Source organism: Pseudophryne corroboree, chromosome 9 (genome assembly GCF_028390025.1).
Source record: "Pseudophryne corroboree isolate aPseCor3 chromosome 9, aPseCor3.hap2, whole genome shotgun sequence".
NCBI classification, from domain to species: Eukaryota; Metazoa; Chordata; class Amphibia; order Anura; family Myobatrachidae; genus Pseudophryne; species Pseudophryne corroboree.
The window spans coordinates 446,526,957-446,542,759 of NC_086452.1; the positions used below are offsets into that span (position 1 = coordinate 446,526,957).

Here is a 15,803-nt window from a genome sequence, read left to right on the forward strand (position 1 = left end):
AGGGAGAGTGGATTTCAGTGGATGTTTCTGAGAAGTAATGGGGTGGCCAGCCAGATCAGGGCGTATCATGGCGTGTTGCTGATAGTGGCTGCCTCTAAAGACGCAGAACCACTTACACAGGAGGCCATGTTCAGATGGAGAAACTGCGCCTGCCATAAGGCGATGGTGCATCGGGATGTATTTTCACCGCTACAAAAGGGCACCTCCATATTAAGAACATCGGCTGCAGCATTAGCATAAAGATGCAGATGCACCTCAGAACCACACACTAAGTGTGGAATAATCTAACATACAGATGTAGCCACGCTCATCGTTGCTGCTGCTGCGCCATACAGGCGTCCTAGTCGCGCCATACAAATAGCGCAGGTAGCCGAAATAAGGCGTGATAAGGCACAAGAGGATCCACAGCATGCAATACACAGTTTCGCCACTGGGTGGGGATTGTTCCACTAATGAGAACTACAGTACAGTGCTGAATAGCAGAGGATGGATATGGCACTACAGAATACTGAACAATGTAGTAAGCCCTGACAAGTGGGCCAGTGCACATTAAATATAGTAGTTCTGTTTTAATACAGTAATACTGCAGGGCGGAGTACGAAATCACCGGAACGGCAGGCACCCAGTGACAACATGCCTTACAACTGAAAGTTCCCCTGGTGCACCGTATAAAATGATCCCTACATTAAGTAGAAATTTGAACACAGTAAAAGGTTTGCTCAGCGTCTCCAACACACACAATGAAAAGCACAGTTCAGAGTTCTACACTGCTCTCTAAAAGAAAAAAATATTACAATCAGCGATAGGGTTGGGACACACAGTACTATAAAAAAAATTACAATGAGCGACATCACTATGTCACTGCAGGTGTCAATCACCTGTCTGCAAGGCTCTCTTGGCATAGTGGTATTGCCAATGGTTACCATGCCCGTGACCTAGGGTTCGATTCCCTCAAAGGAGACACTTGTATTATATATCTGTGTAAAAAGTAGCATTTACAGTTTTTATCTAATTTTCCCAAAACAAGTTCTGTCATACTTTGTATACAGACTCAGACATGCACACAGATATATAGTCAAAATTGGGGAAAAAAGTACGTGCTACTTTTTACACAAATGTACAATACAAGTGTGGTCTTTCACATTATGAGTGTTGTCTTTATGAGACTGACTTTACTGTACTTCTTCCCAGGCCTCCCCATTGCTTTAATAGACAGCCTCCTCTACCACTAATCCCACCTCCTGTGAGACTCGTGATTTCACAGGCTGGGTGCACTCATAAAGATAATACTCTCGTAATCGGAAAAGTCACACTTGTATATTTGTGTAAAAAGTAGCACCTACTGTTTTTTCTAATTTTGACGGTATACCTGTGTGCATGTCTGAATTTGCATACAAAGTATAACAGAACTTGTTCTGGGAAAATTAGAAAAACACTGTGGATGCTAATTTTTACACAGATATAATGCTACTTTTTACAAAGATATAGAATACAGGTTTGGCTTTTCAAATTATGAGTGTTATCTTTATGAGACTGAGTTTACTGTACGTCTTCCTGGGCCTCCCCATTGCTTTAATAGGCAGCCTCCCCCACCACTAATCCCTATGATACTTGTGATTTCACGGACAGGGGGCATACTGCTTAATAAATGACAAACACAACATGGCTGGTAGACTACTGTATGTAAATGAATGGCTCATGCTGGCTTTGGTTGGGGAAAGGGAACCCAGAAGGTATGCTACTGTTTACACAGATAAACAATTCAATTGTGTCCTTTGTGGGAATCGAACCATAGCTCACGGTCATGGTAACCATCGACAATACCACTATGCCAAGACAGCTATGGAGACAGATGACTGACACCTGCAGTGACATAGTGATGTTGCTCATTGTAATTTTTTTTTATAGTGCTGTGTCCCAACTCTATCGCTGATTGTAATGATTTTTTCTTTTAGAGAACTGTAGAACTCTGAACTGTGCTATTCTTTGTGTGCGTCGGAGATGCTGAGCCAATCTTTTTCTGTGTTCACGTTTCTAATTCATGAAGAGATCTAAAAAAGTAGTTCTTAAACTACAAGCATCGTTTGACCCTACAATGGCGACGTCACAAATGCGCAATGGTTGTTTTAAAAAATGACACCTGGTGGACGAACACCAGTATTATACCCGACTTATACCTAGACTTAATTCATTACACTGTGACTGAATACATCACGCTGCGACAAGGCACAGGCAAATGTAATGCGTCTAGTTTTTCAAACTACACGCCACACTGAGCATAGATGAGCATGGCTACATCTGTATATGAGACATCCTCTTCTGACTTCTGTCATTCCTACCTATAGGCCTTAATGTAATTGTGTATCCGTATGTACTCCAAAAATCGGTCTTATTTCACTTTTCACTTCAGTTGTGACTTGTGCCCCCTGCTGGCCATCTATAGTAATGGGCTTCTATCAGAGCAATTCAATTGTTGCTCTGATCAGACACCCATTAGCCGCGGCAGTAACATTTTTTTTCGCAGCCTCCGGAGGTGTGAGAACAAATGTGTGAAAAGTCCATAATTTGGTCACCCAATGCCAGACTTTAGACGCCCAATAGAGATATTTAGACGGGTTTAGCCGTGCTGTGCGGTTTAACCAGGTGCTTTCAGTCGCATTAAATGCTAATTGGAGTCTGATCAGAGCAACAATTGAACTGCTCTGATAGATGCCCATTACTATAGCCGGCCAGCAGGGGGTGCGCTGCACAATAGAATTCTCCCCATTATGTGAGTATTCCATGCAGTACATACAACTACTGAAGAAAACCCACCCAAAATAATAATAATTAAGTATATATATATTATTATTATTATTATTACACTTTATTTATAAGGCGCCACATGTGTTTCGCAGCGCCGTACAAAGGACAGTACAGGGGACAAAACATTGCATTACAGTAAATAAATAACAGAAATAGAGTACAGGTAACAGAGCACCACACATTCTCAAGACATAATACAGCTAAGATGTAAGTATTGAGGGAGTGATCATCGTACTACTAGAGGCTGGTGGCCATAGATAGAGATGAGCCTTTACTATCAGGATAAAGATGGTCATTGAGTAGGGGAGAGCTGTGAGTGAAATGTGTTGAGACGAGGGCTTAGATAACAAGAGGAAAGAGGGCCCTGCTCTGAAGAGCTAACAATCTAATGGGGAGGGGCAACAGACAGATGACAAGAGTTGCAGGCAAGTGGGAGGTAGCCTGATGGCAGTATGCAAGGAAAGCTGAGATGTTCACGGCATGAGGCAGGGGGGTGGAGGCGCGGCTTCAGCACTGGGTTATGCATCGGGAGGGTATGCTTTGATGAATAGGTGGGTTTTTAGTGCCCGTTTGAAGCTTTGCAAGGTTGGGGAGAGTCTAATGGAGCGGGGGAGTGCGTTCCACTGAAGGGGTGCAGCACGGGCAAAATCCTGAACTCGTGCATGGGAAGCAGTGACCAGGGCGGTGGAGAGGCGACGGTCATTAGTCGACCGTAGGGGGCGGGAGGGAGTATGAAGGGAAAGGAGGTTAGAGATGTAGGGAGCAGTGGAATTAGAGATGGCCTTGTATGTGAGGGTGAGGAGTTTGAAGAGGATTCTGTAGGGGAATGGGAGCCAGTGTAGATTTTGTTGAAGGGGAGTGGCAGATGTGGTGCGGCGGGAGAGGAAGATAAGCCTAGCTGCGGAGTTCAGGACAGATTGGAGGGGAGCAAGATGGGAGCAAGCGAGGCCAGTGAGGAGGACATTGCAGTAGTCAAGTCGTGAGATGACCAGTGAGTGGATGATGAGTTTAGTTGCACTCTGGGAGAGATATGGCCTGATACGAGCAATGTTGCGTAGCTGGAAACGACAGGATTGTGCCAGAGCTTGGATGTGGGGTGCAAAGGAGAGGGAGGAGTCAAGAGTGATGCCCAGGCAGCGGAGTTGGGGAACGGGGGAGATGGTGGTGTTGTCAACAATGATGGAGATATTGGTCGGGGGTGTTCTGGATGGGGGGAAGATGATGAGTTCCGTTTTGTCCATGTTGAGCTTTAGAGAGCGTTCAGACATCCAGGAGGAGATTGCAGAGAGGCAGCTGGAAACCTGAGAGAGGACAGAGGGGGACAGATCAGGAGATGAGAGGTAGAGTTGTGTGTCATCAGCATAGAGGTGGTATTGAAGGCCAAATGAGTTAATGAGCGCACCCAGGGAAGAGGTATACAGGGAGAACAGAAGGGGTCCAAGGACAGAACCCTGAGGGACACCAACAGGAAGGATGGAAGGGTGTGAGGTGGTGCTGGAGGCAGACGCCGAGAAGGAGCGGTTAGTGAGGTAAGAAGAAAACCAGTCAAGGACAGTGCTAGAGAGGCCAGCATTTTGGAGTGTGCCGAGGAGGAGAGGATGATCTACGGTGTCAAAGGCAGCAGAGAGGTCCAGAAGGATGAGCAGAGAGAAGTGGCCCCTGGATTTGGCCGAAAGCAGGTCATTGGTGACTTTCACCAGGGCAGTCTCAGTTGAGTGGAGTGGGCGAAAGCCAGATTGTAGTGGATCGAGGATGGAGTTGTCAGAGAGGAAGCTTGTGAGACGGCTGTAGACTAGTCGTTCAAGTAATTTGGAGGCGAAAGGGAGAAGAGAGATGGGGCGGTAGTTAGTGGGTGATGAGGGGTCGAGGTTGGGTTTTTTGAGAATAGGCGAGACCAGAGCATGTTTGAATGGTGAGGGGAAGATGCCGGTGGAGAGGGACAGGTTAAAGAGGTGAGCAAGGTGGGAGCAGGCAGTGGGGGAGAGGGAGCGGAGAAGACGGGAGGGATGGGGGTCCAGGGGGCAGGTGGTGGGGGGGGAGGATAAGATGAGGGAGTGGACTTCCTTTTCTGAAGTGGGATGGAAGGAGGACAGGGTGGGATAGATGGAGGGGAGGGATAAAGGGGGCAGGGGGGTAGCAGAGGGGTGACGGCGGGAGATGCGTGTCGGATATCCTCAATTTTGGAGATGAAGAAGGAGGCAAAGTCAGTGGCAGTGAGGGAGGATGGGAGGGGAGGAGGAGGGGGGCATTCAGCACCCAGTACATTGGTCTCTCTTATGTTGTGGGTGATATTAATTCCATCATGGTGCTACAAGCTCCGCCTTACACAAGAAGGTCATTTTTTTTAAATTCCTATTGGATTTCCTTCTGCCTACTGTTTCAATGTTTGTATACAATATTTCAATGATGTACTGTTCCAAAAAGAAAATGAAAAAACAAAAAAAAAAAAACACTAGTTGCACTGCAGTATACAAATAAAGCAGTTATACCAAGTGAGGCAGAGCACTTAAAGTACACTTAAGCTGACCGTTTTGTGATAAAGGGGTTAACTGAGGCACAGATGCCTGTATTGCAAAAGTTATCATCACAGTCCACCACCTGTTTAACCAAGGCAATGATGCAGGACCTATATATATATACTAGGTGCTTCATCGCGCCCTACGGGCGCTCTTCACACCGTCGCAAGGGGCTACGCCCCCTTAACCCTTGCATGCCTTTCTGGGGTTTAATATTTGTATTATATGGAGTATTACCTGCATTCATTTGTTAGTGGTTAAATATTGCACAATGAAAGGGCGTGCGATGGTGAAGGAGGCGCAGCCCCTTGCGACGGCGTGAATAGCACCTGCAGGGCACGATGTACAGAATGTAGCGGGTGCGGGGGGGACTGCGGATGGTGTCTGTAGATGCTGCGGGTGGAGGGGAGGCAGAAGTGGGGGTGGGGCCCGGATGGGGAAGGTTCGGGAGGTGCTGCGCGTGGGGGAGGGGCAGAGGAGTGGGGGATGCAGATGGGGGAGGGGTCCGGAGGCACTGCAGGTGGGGGAGGGGCAGGGGTGCCACGGGTGGGAGAGGGGCAGGTGTGGGGATGTTGTGGATGGGTGAAGGGTTCCGGAGGTGCTGTGGGATGGGTGTGCCGGGGGTTGGGTAGGGGACCGCAGGCACCATGGGTAGGGTAGGGGCAGGTATGGGTGTTGCGGCGGATGGGAAAGGAGGTCCGGAGGTGCTGCAGGTGGTGGAGGGGCAGGTGCAGGGGTGCCATTGGTGGGGGAGGGGTGGGTGAGGGGGGGACCGCTGATGGAGGAGGGTGTCTGCAGATGCTGCGGGTGGAGGGGGGCAGGTGTGGGGGGAGACGTATAAGGGGGGTGAATGTTGGAAGGGGCCTGGAGGTGCTGTGGGTGGTGAAGGGGTGGAGGAGTGGGAGCCACGGGTGGTGTAGGGGGTCTGGAGGCACAGCATGTGGGGGAGGGGTGGAGTGCCGCATGTGGTGGAGGGGAAGGTGCGGAGGTGTAGTGCATTGGGGAGAGGTCTGGAGACGCTGCGGGTACTGTACATGCCATAAAAGGTAGTTGGAGGGTATGCAGTAACAGGGCCAGGACAGGGGTGACAGGGTCAGTACAGGGTTGACGGGGCCAGGACAGGGGTGAAGGTGCCAGGACAGGGGTGACGGGGCCAGGACAGGGGTGACAGGGCCAGGACAGAAATGATAGGGACAGGATAGGGGTGACAGGGCCAGGGTAGGGGCGGCAGGACCAGGACAGGGGTGATGGGGCCAGTATAGGGTTGACAGGGCAAGCACAGGGGTGACAGGGCCAGGATAGGGGTAACAGGGCCAGCATAAGGGTGACAGGGCCAGGATAAGGGTGAAAGGGCCAGGATAAGGGTGAAAGGGCCAGAATAAGGGTGGCAGGGCAAGGCCAGGGGTGACAGGGACATGACAGAACACAGGGCACGGGAGAGATTGGTATTAGGGACAAAACAGTGGTGACAGACAGATGTGTCTTACCGGAGTCACTGCTGCTGTTCCATTCCAACCTGTTGGGATCTGCTGCTGCTGGAGACTTGGCATGGCTGACTCTCTCAGGCTGGAGTCCTGCTTTCTCTGCCAGTCCGCATCCCTCCCCCCCTCCTCAGTCACACACCGCAGACCTCGCGCAGCTGCCGGGCACTGTGGTAAGGTGAGACTGAAAATGACTGGTTAGCCCCCAGGAGATGCTGCGGCTGGAGGGAGGAGGGGGTCATAGCATGCACGTGGCGCGGACCTCACGGCTTCCGGGCACTGTGGTAAGGGGAGACTGGGAGTGACTGGTTAGCTCCCAGGAGACGCTGCGGCTGGAGGGAGGAGTGGGTCAGAGCCTGCAAGCAGCTCGGATTTCTGCAGCGCTACCCGGCAGCTAAAGTGTGTGAATGAGCTGGGCGCACTCCACTGCGGGTGGCAGCGCTGCAGCTAGCGGTGGGGTTGCCGGGGCTGGAGATAACAGAGGCAGTATGGAACCTGCACAGCGGCAGGTGCCCCACTAAACTGCAGCTAAGAAGCGTGGAGTGTGTCAGAAAGTGACGCTCCTCCGCACCAGAGAGACCCTGCTGAGTATGCCGATGTGGGGGGTCAAGCACACAGTGAGCCGGTGCCCGTCTGTCTGTATGACATACCCCTCACACACCCCCATACCTCCCAAATGTCCCGATTTTCGCGGGACAGTCCCATTTTTTGGGGTCTGTCCCGCTGTCCAACCCGCGGGTCGCAGTGTCCGGCGGTGGGGGGTGGGCAGTTGGAAAGCTCCAGTACTCGCTGTTCTGCTTAGCAGAGCAGCGGTGAACAGTGGAGACAGAGGGAGAGGGGGCATCAGGGGGTACGGATTACGGGGGGGGTTCCAGCAGCAGAGCCGGATTAGGGGGGGGGGGGTGGCCAGGGGATACGTACCGTTGGCCCCACAGTTTTAGGGGGCCCCCCGGCTGGAGTAGCTCTGTCCCAGCTCAGAAGCTCCCCCCGTCCTGCCAGCAACAGCGGCAGCATTGTGCTACAGTCAGCACACGCTGCTGCATATTGGCAGGTCTGTGGTGTTGCAGGGAGGCAGCAGTCTCCCTGCTTTCTTCTCCCTGTGCGGGTGTGTAGGGGGAGCGACCATTTATCCCTAGCTGAGGGGCCAAAATCCCATAAAAAAATTAAAAATAAAAATCGGAATTTGCATAAGGGGCGTGGCCGCGCGGGCCGCGATTAGGCCACGCCCCCAACCCACAGCAGGCACAGCAATGAGATAGGGCTCCCCTGTCTCAAGTGCCCTGTACCCCCCGGACTCATAATCAGCCCCTGGGGGCATGCCAGCAGCTCACAGAGCGCTGGGCAAGCCCCCTCACTGACGAAAACGGGGGCCCTCCCGTGACGCCACGCCCCCTTTTTGCCGAGTGTGTTTCCCTCCTTCTGCCTGGAGAAAGCTCCTGCAGAAAGCTGGGAGGTATGCACCCCTGCCTGTGACATGCCCAATGCCCATGCTATCTGCTTCTGCTCCTAGTCTCCTGTAGATTTGGCCAGATCTCTGTGACTCATTTGAATAACTCCGCCCACTGTTGTGACTCCGCCCAGCATTAGCAAATGAATCACAAGGTCACAGAATAGGGCTATTATATAGGAGATACACTGCTCAAAAAAATAAAGGGAACACTAAAATAACACATCCTAGATCTGAATGAATGAAATATTCTTATTAAATACGTTGTTCTTTACATAGTTGAATGTGCTGACAACAAAATCACACAAAAATTATCAATGGAAATCAAATTTATTAACCCATGGAGGTCTGGATTTGGAGTCACCCTCAATATTAAAGTGGAAAAACACACTACAGGCTGATCCAACTTTGATGTAATGTCCTTAAAACAAGTCAAAATGAGGCTCAGTAGTGTGTGTGGCCTCCACATGCCTGTATGACCTCCCTACAATGCCTGGGCATGCTCCTGATGAGGTGGCGGATGGTCTCCTGAGGGATCTCCTCCCAGACCTGGACTAAAGCATCCACCAACTCCTGGACAGTCTGTGGTGCAACGTGGCTTTGGTGGATGGAGCGAGACATGATGTCCCAGATGTGCTCAATTGGATTCAGGTCTGAGGAACGGGTGGGCCAGTCCATAGCATCAATGCCTTCGTCTTGCAGGAACTGCTGACACACTCCAGCCACATGAGGTCTAGCATTGTCTTGCATTAGGAGGAACCCAGAGCCAACCGCACCAGCATATGGTCTCACAAGGGGCCTGAGGATCTCATCTCGGTACCTAATGGCAGTCAGGCTACGTCTGGCGAGCACATGGAGGGCTGTGCGGCCCCTCAAAGAAATGCCACCCCACACCATTACTGACCCACTGCCAAACCGGTCATGCTGGAGGATGTTGCAGGCAGCAGAACGTTCTCTTTGGCGTCTCCAGACTCTGTCACGTCTGTCACATGTGCTCAGTGAGAACCTGTTTCATCTGTGAAGAGCACAGGGCGCCAGTGGTGAATTTGCCAATCTTGGTGTTCTCTGGCAAATGCCAAACGTCCCGCACAGTGTTGGACTGTAAGCACAACCCCCACCTGTGGACGTCGGGCCCTCATGCCACCCTCATAGAGTCTGTTTCTGATCGTTTGAGTAGACACATGCACATTTGTGGCTTGCTGGAGGTCATTTTGCAGGGCTCTGGCAGTGTTCCTCCTGTTTCTCCTTGCACAAAGGCGGAGGTAGCGGTCCTGCTGCTGGGTTGTTGCCCTCCTACGGCCTCCTCCACGTCTCCTGATGTACTGGCCTGTCTCCTGGTAGCGCCTCCATGCTCTGGACACTACGCTGACAGACACAGCAAACCTTCTTGCCACAGCTCGCATTGATGTGCCATCCTGGATGAGCTGCACTACCTGAGCCACTTGTGTGGGTTGTAGGGAGGTCATACAGGCACATGGAGGCCACACACACTACTGAGCCTCATTTTGACTTGTTTTAAGGACATTACATCAAAGTTGGATCAGCCTGTAGTGTGTTTTTCCACTTTAATTTTGAGTGTGACTCCAAATCCAGACCTCCATGGGTTAATAAATTTGATTTCCATTGATAATTTTTGTGTGATTTGGTTGTCAGCACATTCAACTATGTAAAGCACAAAGTATTTAATAAGAATATTTCATTCATTCAGATCTAGGATGTGTTATTTTAGTGTTCCCTTTATTTTTTTGAGCAGTGTATATATATATATATATATATATATATATATATATATATATATATATAAATAATAATGTTCACCTTTCATTACAGACACGACTATACCAGCAGCACCGATGGAACACTTGCGGAGTAAGAGAGACACCGCGCAGCCTGGTACTTGTACAGCGTTTCTCCCTTCTTAGTGTATATACAAATGATATCCTCACAGAAGCTGTTGTCATTAATAGTACCGTCTTATTTTGACCCTCATTAGATATATGCAGACTGCCCATGCAGGAGGGTCAGTGCACCAGATATACATTAAAGTGGTATTATAAGGAGCTGGTGGGAGAGTGTCGCCCGTTCGTGTACAGCGGCTGTGATGGAAATGCCAACCGGTTTGATGAGAAAGAGGAATGTGAGCTACACTGTGTACAGAGAACAGCAGAAGGTTTGTTACAGAGTTCTATGTTCCCCAAAGAATGTAATGTATGGCGTGCTGGGCCTCATATCACTGCAAGGGCTAGCCAAAGCTCTTTTTGCAAATTAAGAACTAAGGGGGTCATTCAGACCCGAACGCAGCCACGCGTCTGTACGCAGCAGCTGCATTTGGGTGCTCTGCGCACGCGTACTGGCCGCAGTGTGCGACCTTACACATTGCAACCGCATCCCGGAAGGATGCGGCCGCAGTGTGACTGACAGGCGCGGGTGTTCGCGGGGTTAGTGACGCATGAGCGTGACAGGCCGGGAACGTTTTCGGGGGGGGTGGGGGGTGGGGTTCGTGACATCACACTCATCCGCTCCGATAAAGAAAAAATGGCGGCAGACCACCTGACAGCGTAGCCATCCTGCCAGGGGTCAACCTTAGGGCCTAATTCAGACCTGAAGGGATATTCAATTACCCGCACGTACTGTCGTGTGTCGTGGCTTATCGGGGATTTTGTTTCCAAAATCCCCGATAACAGCCCCGTTTTCATCCGAAAACGGGCTATTTCAGCCGAAAACATACAGGTTTCACTGAATCTGTGTGTTTTCGGGTGAAAATGTACTTTTTATCGGACGATCTAATCGAATAGCTGACCACAAAACCCTAAGAAACATCAGGGTTTTTTACTCCTGATGTCTCTTCGGGGCTAATTGAATATCCCAGCTGATTGCAAAAGCAAAATCTTTCTCTAATGGACAAAACCATGGCCCTCATTCCGAGTTGATCGGTCGGTATTTTTCATCGCATCGCAATGAAAATCCGCTTAGTACGCATGCGCAATATTCGCACTGCGACTGCGCCAAGTAATTTAACAATGAAGATAGTATTTTTACTCACGGCTTTTTCATCGCTCCGGCGATCGTAATGTGATTGACAGGAAATGGGTGTTACTGGGCGGAAACACGGCGTTTTATGGGCGTGTGGATGAAAACGCTACCGTTTCCGGAAAAAACGCAGGAGTGGCTGGAGAAACGGGGGAGTGTCTGAGCGAACGCTGGGTGTGTTTGTGACGTCAAACCAGGAACGACAAGCACTGAACTGATCGCACAGGCAGAGTAAGGTTGAAGTTACTCAGAAACTGCAAAGTAGTTTGTAATCGCAATATTGCGAATACATCGGTCGCAATTTTAAGAAGCTAAGATACACTCCCAGTAGGCGTAGGCTTAGCGTGTGTAACTCTGCTAAATTCGCCTTGCGACCGATCAATTCCGAATGAGGGCCCATGTGCACTGCAGGTGGGGCAGATGTAACATGTGCAGAGAGAGTTAGATTTGGGTGGGTTATATTGTTTCTGTGCAGGGTAAATACTGGCTGCTTTATTTTTACACTGCAATTTAGATTTCAGTTTGAACACACCCCACCCAAATCTACCGCTCTGCACATGTTACATCTGCCCCCCCTGCAGTGCACATGGGGGGTCATTCTGACCCGATCGCACGCTGCAGTTTATCGCAGCGGTGCGATTGGGTCAGAACTGCACATGCGCCGGCGCATGCCAGACGGCCGAAGGCCGTCGGGCCGCTACGATCGCCTCTGCCTGATATACAGGCAGAGGCGGTCGCTGGGGGGGATGCGGATCAGCGGCATTTGGCCGCCGTTTCGTGGGCGTGGTCCAGCCAACGCAGGCGTGGCCGGACCGAACGGGGGGCGGGCCGCAGCGGCTGCGTGACGTCACATGCAGCTGCTGCGGGCCGGGGAGCGATGAGTAGCTCCCGGCCAGCACGCTAAAGCTGCACTGGTCGGGAGCTACTCTTGAAGTGCAAAGGCATCGCCGCTGTGCGATGCCTTTGCACTTCTGCGGGGGGGCGGCACTAACATGCGGGGTGGGTTAGCCCTGTGCTGGGCGTCCCCCCGCATGTCAGTGTGAATGATTGTAGCTGTGCTAAATTTAGCACAGCTACGATCATCTCGGAATGACCCCCATGGTTTTGCCCATTAGAGAAAAAAAATGCTGTTGCGATCAGATCTGAATTAGACCCTTAATTCGCTGCGGAAGCAAGATCTATGTCCATCTCTGAATAGCCCTCTAACTCCAGCAAAATATCTCCCAAGTAGTAGAACAGTGTCTGTGCGGTGCAAATGGGCCCCATATCACTCACCCTGCCTCCATTTGCTAGACTTCCATTTCTGCCTCTGCTGCCAAAATCACAAGGAAAATGGTGCTGCTAGCATTTTCCCAAGTACTGTATGCACATGTGTAGTATACTATATCACAAAGATGGGGTGAGATGTATCAACGCTTGTAGAGAGATAAATTCGAAAGAGATAAAGTACCAACTAATCAGCCCGTTATTTTTCAAACACAGACTGTCAAAAAGCAGAAGCTGATTGGTTGGCACTTTATCTCTCTCCGATGTTTGTTAAATCTCCCCCAGAGTTTTCTCCATGCATGTGCAAGGGGGCGTGCACGGAAACTTGCTCCACTGGCCCTCTCCTCTGATACAGCGCTTATGAACCGTGGAGTTTTTGTTTAACTCGCAAACTGTAATATCAGTTGATTCGCTCCTACTGTAGGGGGCAACAAATCTCCTAAATCGTGGGGGTAAAAGTCAATGGACGCGGTTCTACTACTTGGCAGAAAGAGGGTGAAGGATGAGGACTGGGGTGATAACACAATGATGTTCTCCGCCAATCACTTTCTTCAACGCATGCATCTGTTACACAGACAGCTATAATTGCAATTGTTATGTATGGACAGGTCTATGTATCAGCCAAAAACCTATTTACAGACAGAAACACGTCCTTTGTCATTACCAGGCCAGGAGAAAACTTTACTATTGCTGGTCAGTGAAAACCTGACGTGGCAACCGTGCACCCTCAAGATTCCTACAGATGCTGTATGCAGCTGTGGGAAGGGGCTAGGCAGGGCCGTCTTAACAGCATTGTAGGCCCAGGGCAAAGCAATGCACTCGGGCCCCTACCCACCCATTCACAGGAATAATTTTTTTTTTAAAAAGTCATAACTTACCCCTCCTGCGGCCCCGGATCGTCTCTCCACATGCTTTCATACTCTGTTCGTGGATAGCACCAGCCCTCCACCAATCAGCATGCTGACAGCCATTCACTGTCTGCCTGAAGGCTGGCGGGCAGGTAGGGAATGCTGCCTCATCACTCTGATTATGTGTAATTTGCAATCAGAGCGGCTGGTGAGCATTCTCTACCTGCATCCCAGGTAGCACCGGAGGCACCAGCCTGCCCCTTCTGGAAGGCCCCTAGAATCATGGGGCCTAGGGTCATTAGGGTTGGCCATCGATTGTTTCTTCCTGGTGGTCATCTCAATGGTAAAAGACCATTGCACCGCAGTCTCCGTCCATTTGTAATCATGGATGGTCAAACTGACGATGGTTTCTCAACAAATAAGCCATTGATGGTTAAGCGGTATTCTGCTCGGAGGCACTGAGGCCGGAGGATCTGTAGAGGTCCGCTTCAATGACTGTGCATCAGGTGAGGAGATAGCCACGCCCGCTCCAGTGGCCGTGCCCCTACCCAGTATCGAGTCTGATGTCTCTGCGGCCCAGATTCTAATCAAGGGGACACCAAGATTTTATTTTCACCCTCCAGAGCCAGCTCTGCGCTCACCTCTCTAAAGCTGCGTTTCTGCACCTTATATTAGCAGGGTTACCCCTTCACTGCCTCCACTTGTGCCCTTCCTTCCTTTTATCAATGTGTGCCACCTCTCCATCAAGACATGGTCCTCTTCTGAAAAATCTCTGCCCTTGCGGCATCATATAGTAGAGAGGAGAAAGTGCACTGAATACTCCCTCCTCCCGGTACTATATGGAGATGTGCCCCTCACCCACACATCACTTTGTGCTTCCTCCTGCAGTACGCGCGCAGAAGTGGGGGTAGACTGGAAAGATGGGCAGGGAGACCTCGCCCCTACCATTCTGCCACCAGAGATAAGATTCCCACCTGGCACTATAGGAATGCCCTTATTCTTCCCTAGATTATGCTCACCAGCCTATGAAAGCACATCTCCCACACCATCACAATCACATTATCTCCACAAATGTATTAAATGTATTTCTTTTTCATTTGCAGACAAACCACCTCAAGATGGAAGTTAAGACGACGTTCAGAACTAGAGAAAATGATGTATAGTGTAATATTTTTGTAAGATTCACATACAAGTTTGCAACAACAACAAAAAAAAAAAAAGTTGCAAATTATTTGGCACAAATCTAATTATGTTCCTGTGGTATTACATCTGGGAAATAAATATATATTTTTTTTTTTAAATGTTGTAATTACGACAACTCTAACTCGTATTACATGGTGCATAGATCTGTTTTCTGTAGCAGAGAATTGGTGCTGTATTTTACATTATTTTTCTACAAAAAGTGAGAATGTATCACAGTTGCAGTGTGTTAGACTGAATACTCACGGTTTCTGAACTATGGGACTAATTCAGGTTTTTGAGATGAGCCCACTGGTCCAGTCCTGCGCTGATTGACAGGCAGAGGCGTTCGCGTGGCTTTGACGGGGAAACGGGGGGGGGGGGCATGCATGTCAGCTGCGTTTTTGGGGCAGCCGCACAGATCAAAAAAGTGGCGGCAGGACTTCTGCCGTCGCAGCCTTGCCGCGCCGGCAGGAGGCTTCCATAGTTTCTGCGACCACGCTCTAATTGAGGCGCGATCACAATTAGAGCGTGATCAGAGTTGGTTGGCGGTGGGTAGCATGCGATTGCAAGGGTAGCAGATTTTGATAAAAAGCAGAATCTGCTACTTTTACTGAATAAGGTCCTATAACCAAATGTTGCATGCAAACGGCATGATGCATGTTTGTAAGTAAAGCAAAAAAGCACACAACTGGGCTAAACCATGATGCACTGAAGGTGGGGCAGATGTAACATGTGCAGAGAGAGATTAGATTTGTGTGGAGTTTGTTCAAACTGAAATCTAAATTGCAGTATAAATATAAAACTGTCTTACATTTGTGGGCTACATGCAAAAGCAGCCAGTATTTACCCTGCACAGAAACAATATAACCCACCCAAATCTAACTCTCTCTGCGCGTTACATCTGCCCCACCTGCAGCTTACAAACATGAATCAGGCCCAAATTGTGGAGACAGAAATTTATTCCCATCTTTCTAGAAACCGGTTACATCACTGACACACTCACAGAACAATCCTTTGGCAAAACTTTCTCCCTAATCCCTCTGAGCTTTAAAACCTTCTGCGCATGTGTTTGTATGTAAATATACAGTATATACTTTTATATTGCTTTATATGAAAAAAAAAAAAATGGTTGCCAACCATAATCTTAAAAAAAAAAAACTATTCAGGGACTGTAATATGGTGCTATTGTAAACTCCAACCAAGCATATTGCTTGTGTTAATGTCGCGG

General features: G+C 49.6%; 1 protein-coding gene across 1 annotated transcript in view; it reads left to right on the forward strand.

Annotated features, from left to right (window-relative positions):
- Positions 1-14,934, forward strand: part of LOC134958846 (collagen alpha-1(VII) chain-like) — a 56,485-nt gene extending 41,551 nt beyond the window's left edge. The window contains exons 4-6 of the mRNA XM_063941554.1: positions 10,080-10,142; positions 10,243-10,419; positions 14,497-14,934. Of these exons, the coding sequence (XP_063797624.1) occupies positions 10,080-10,142; positions 10,243-10,419; positions 14,497-14,522 (266 nt within the window). The 3' untranslated portion in view covers positions 14,523-14,934. The remainder of the gene's footprint in view (positions 1-10,079; positions 10,143-10,242; positions 10,420-14,496) is intronic.
- The last annotated feature ends 869 nt before the right edge of the window (positions 14,935-15,803 follow it).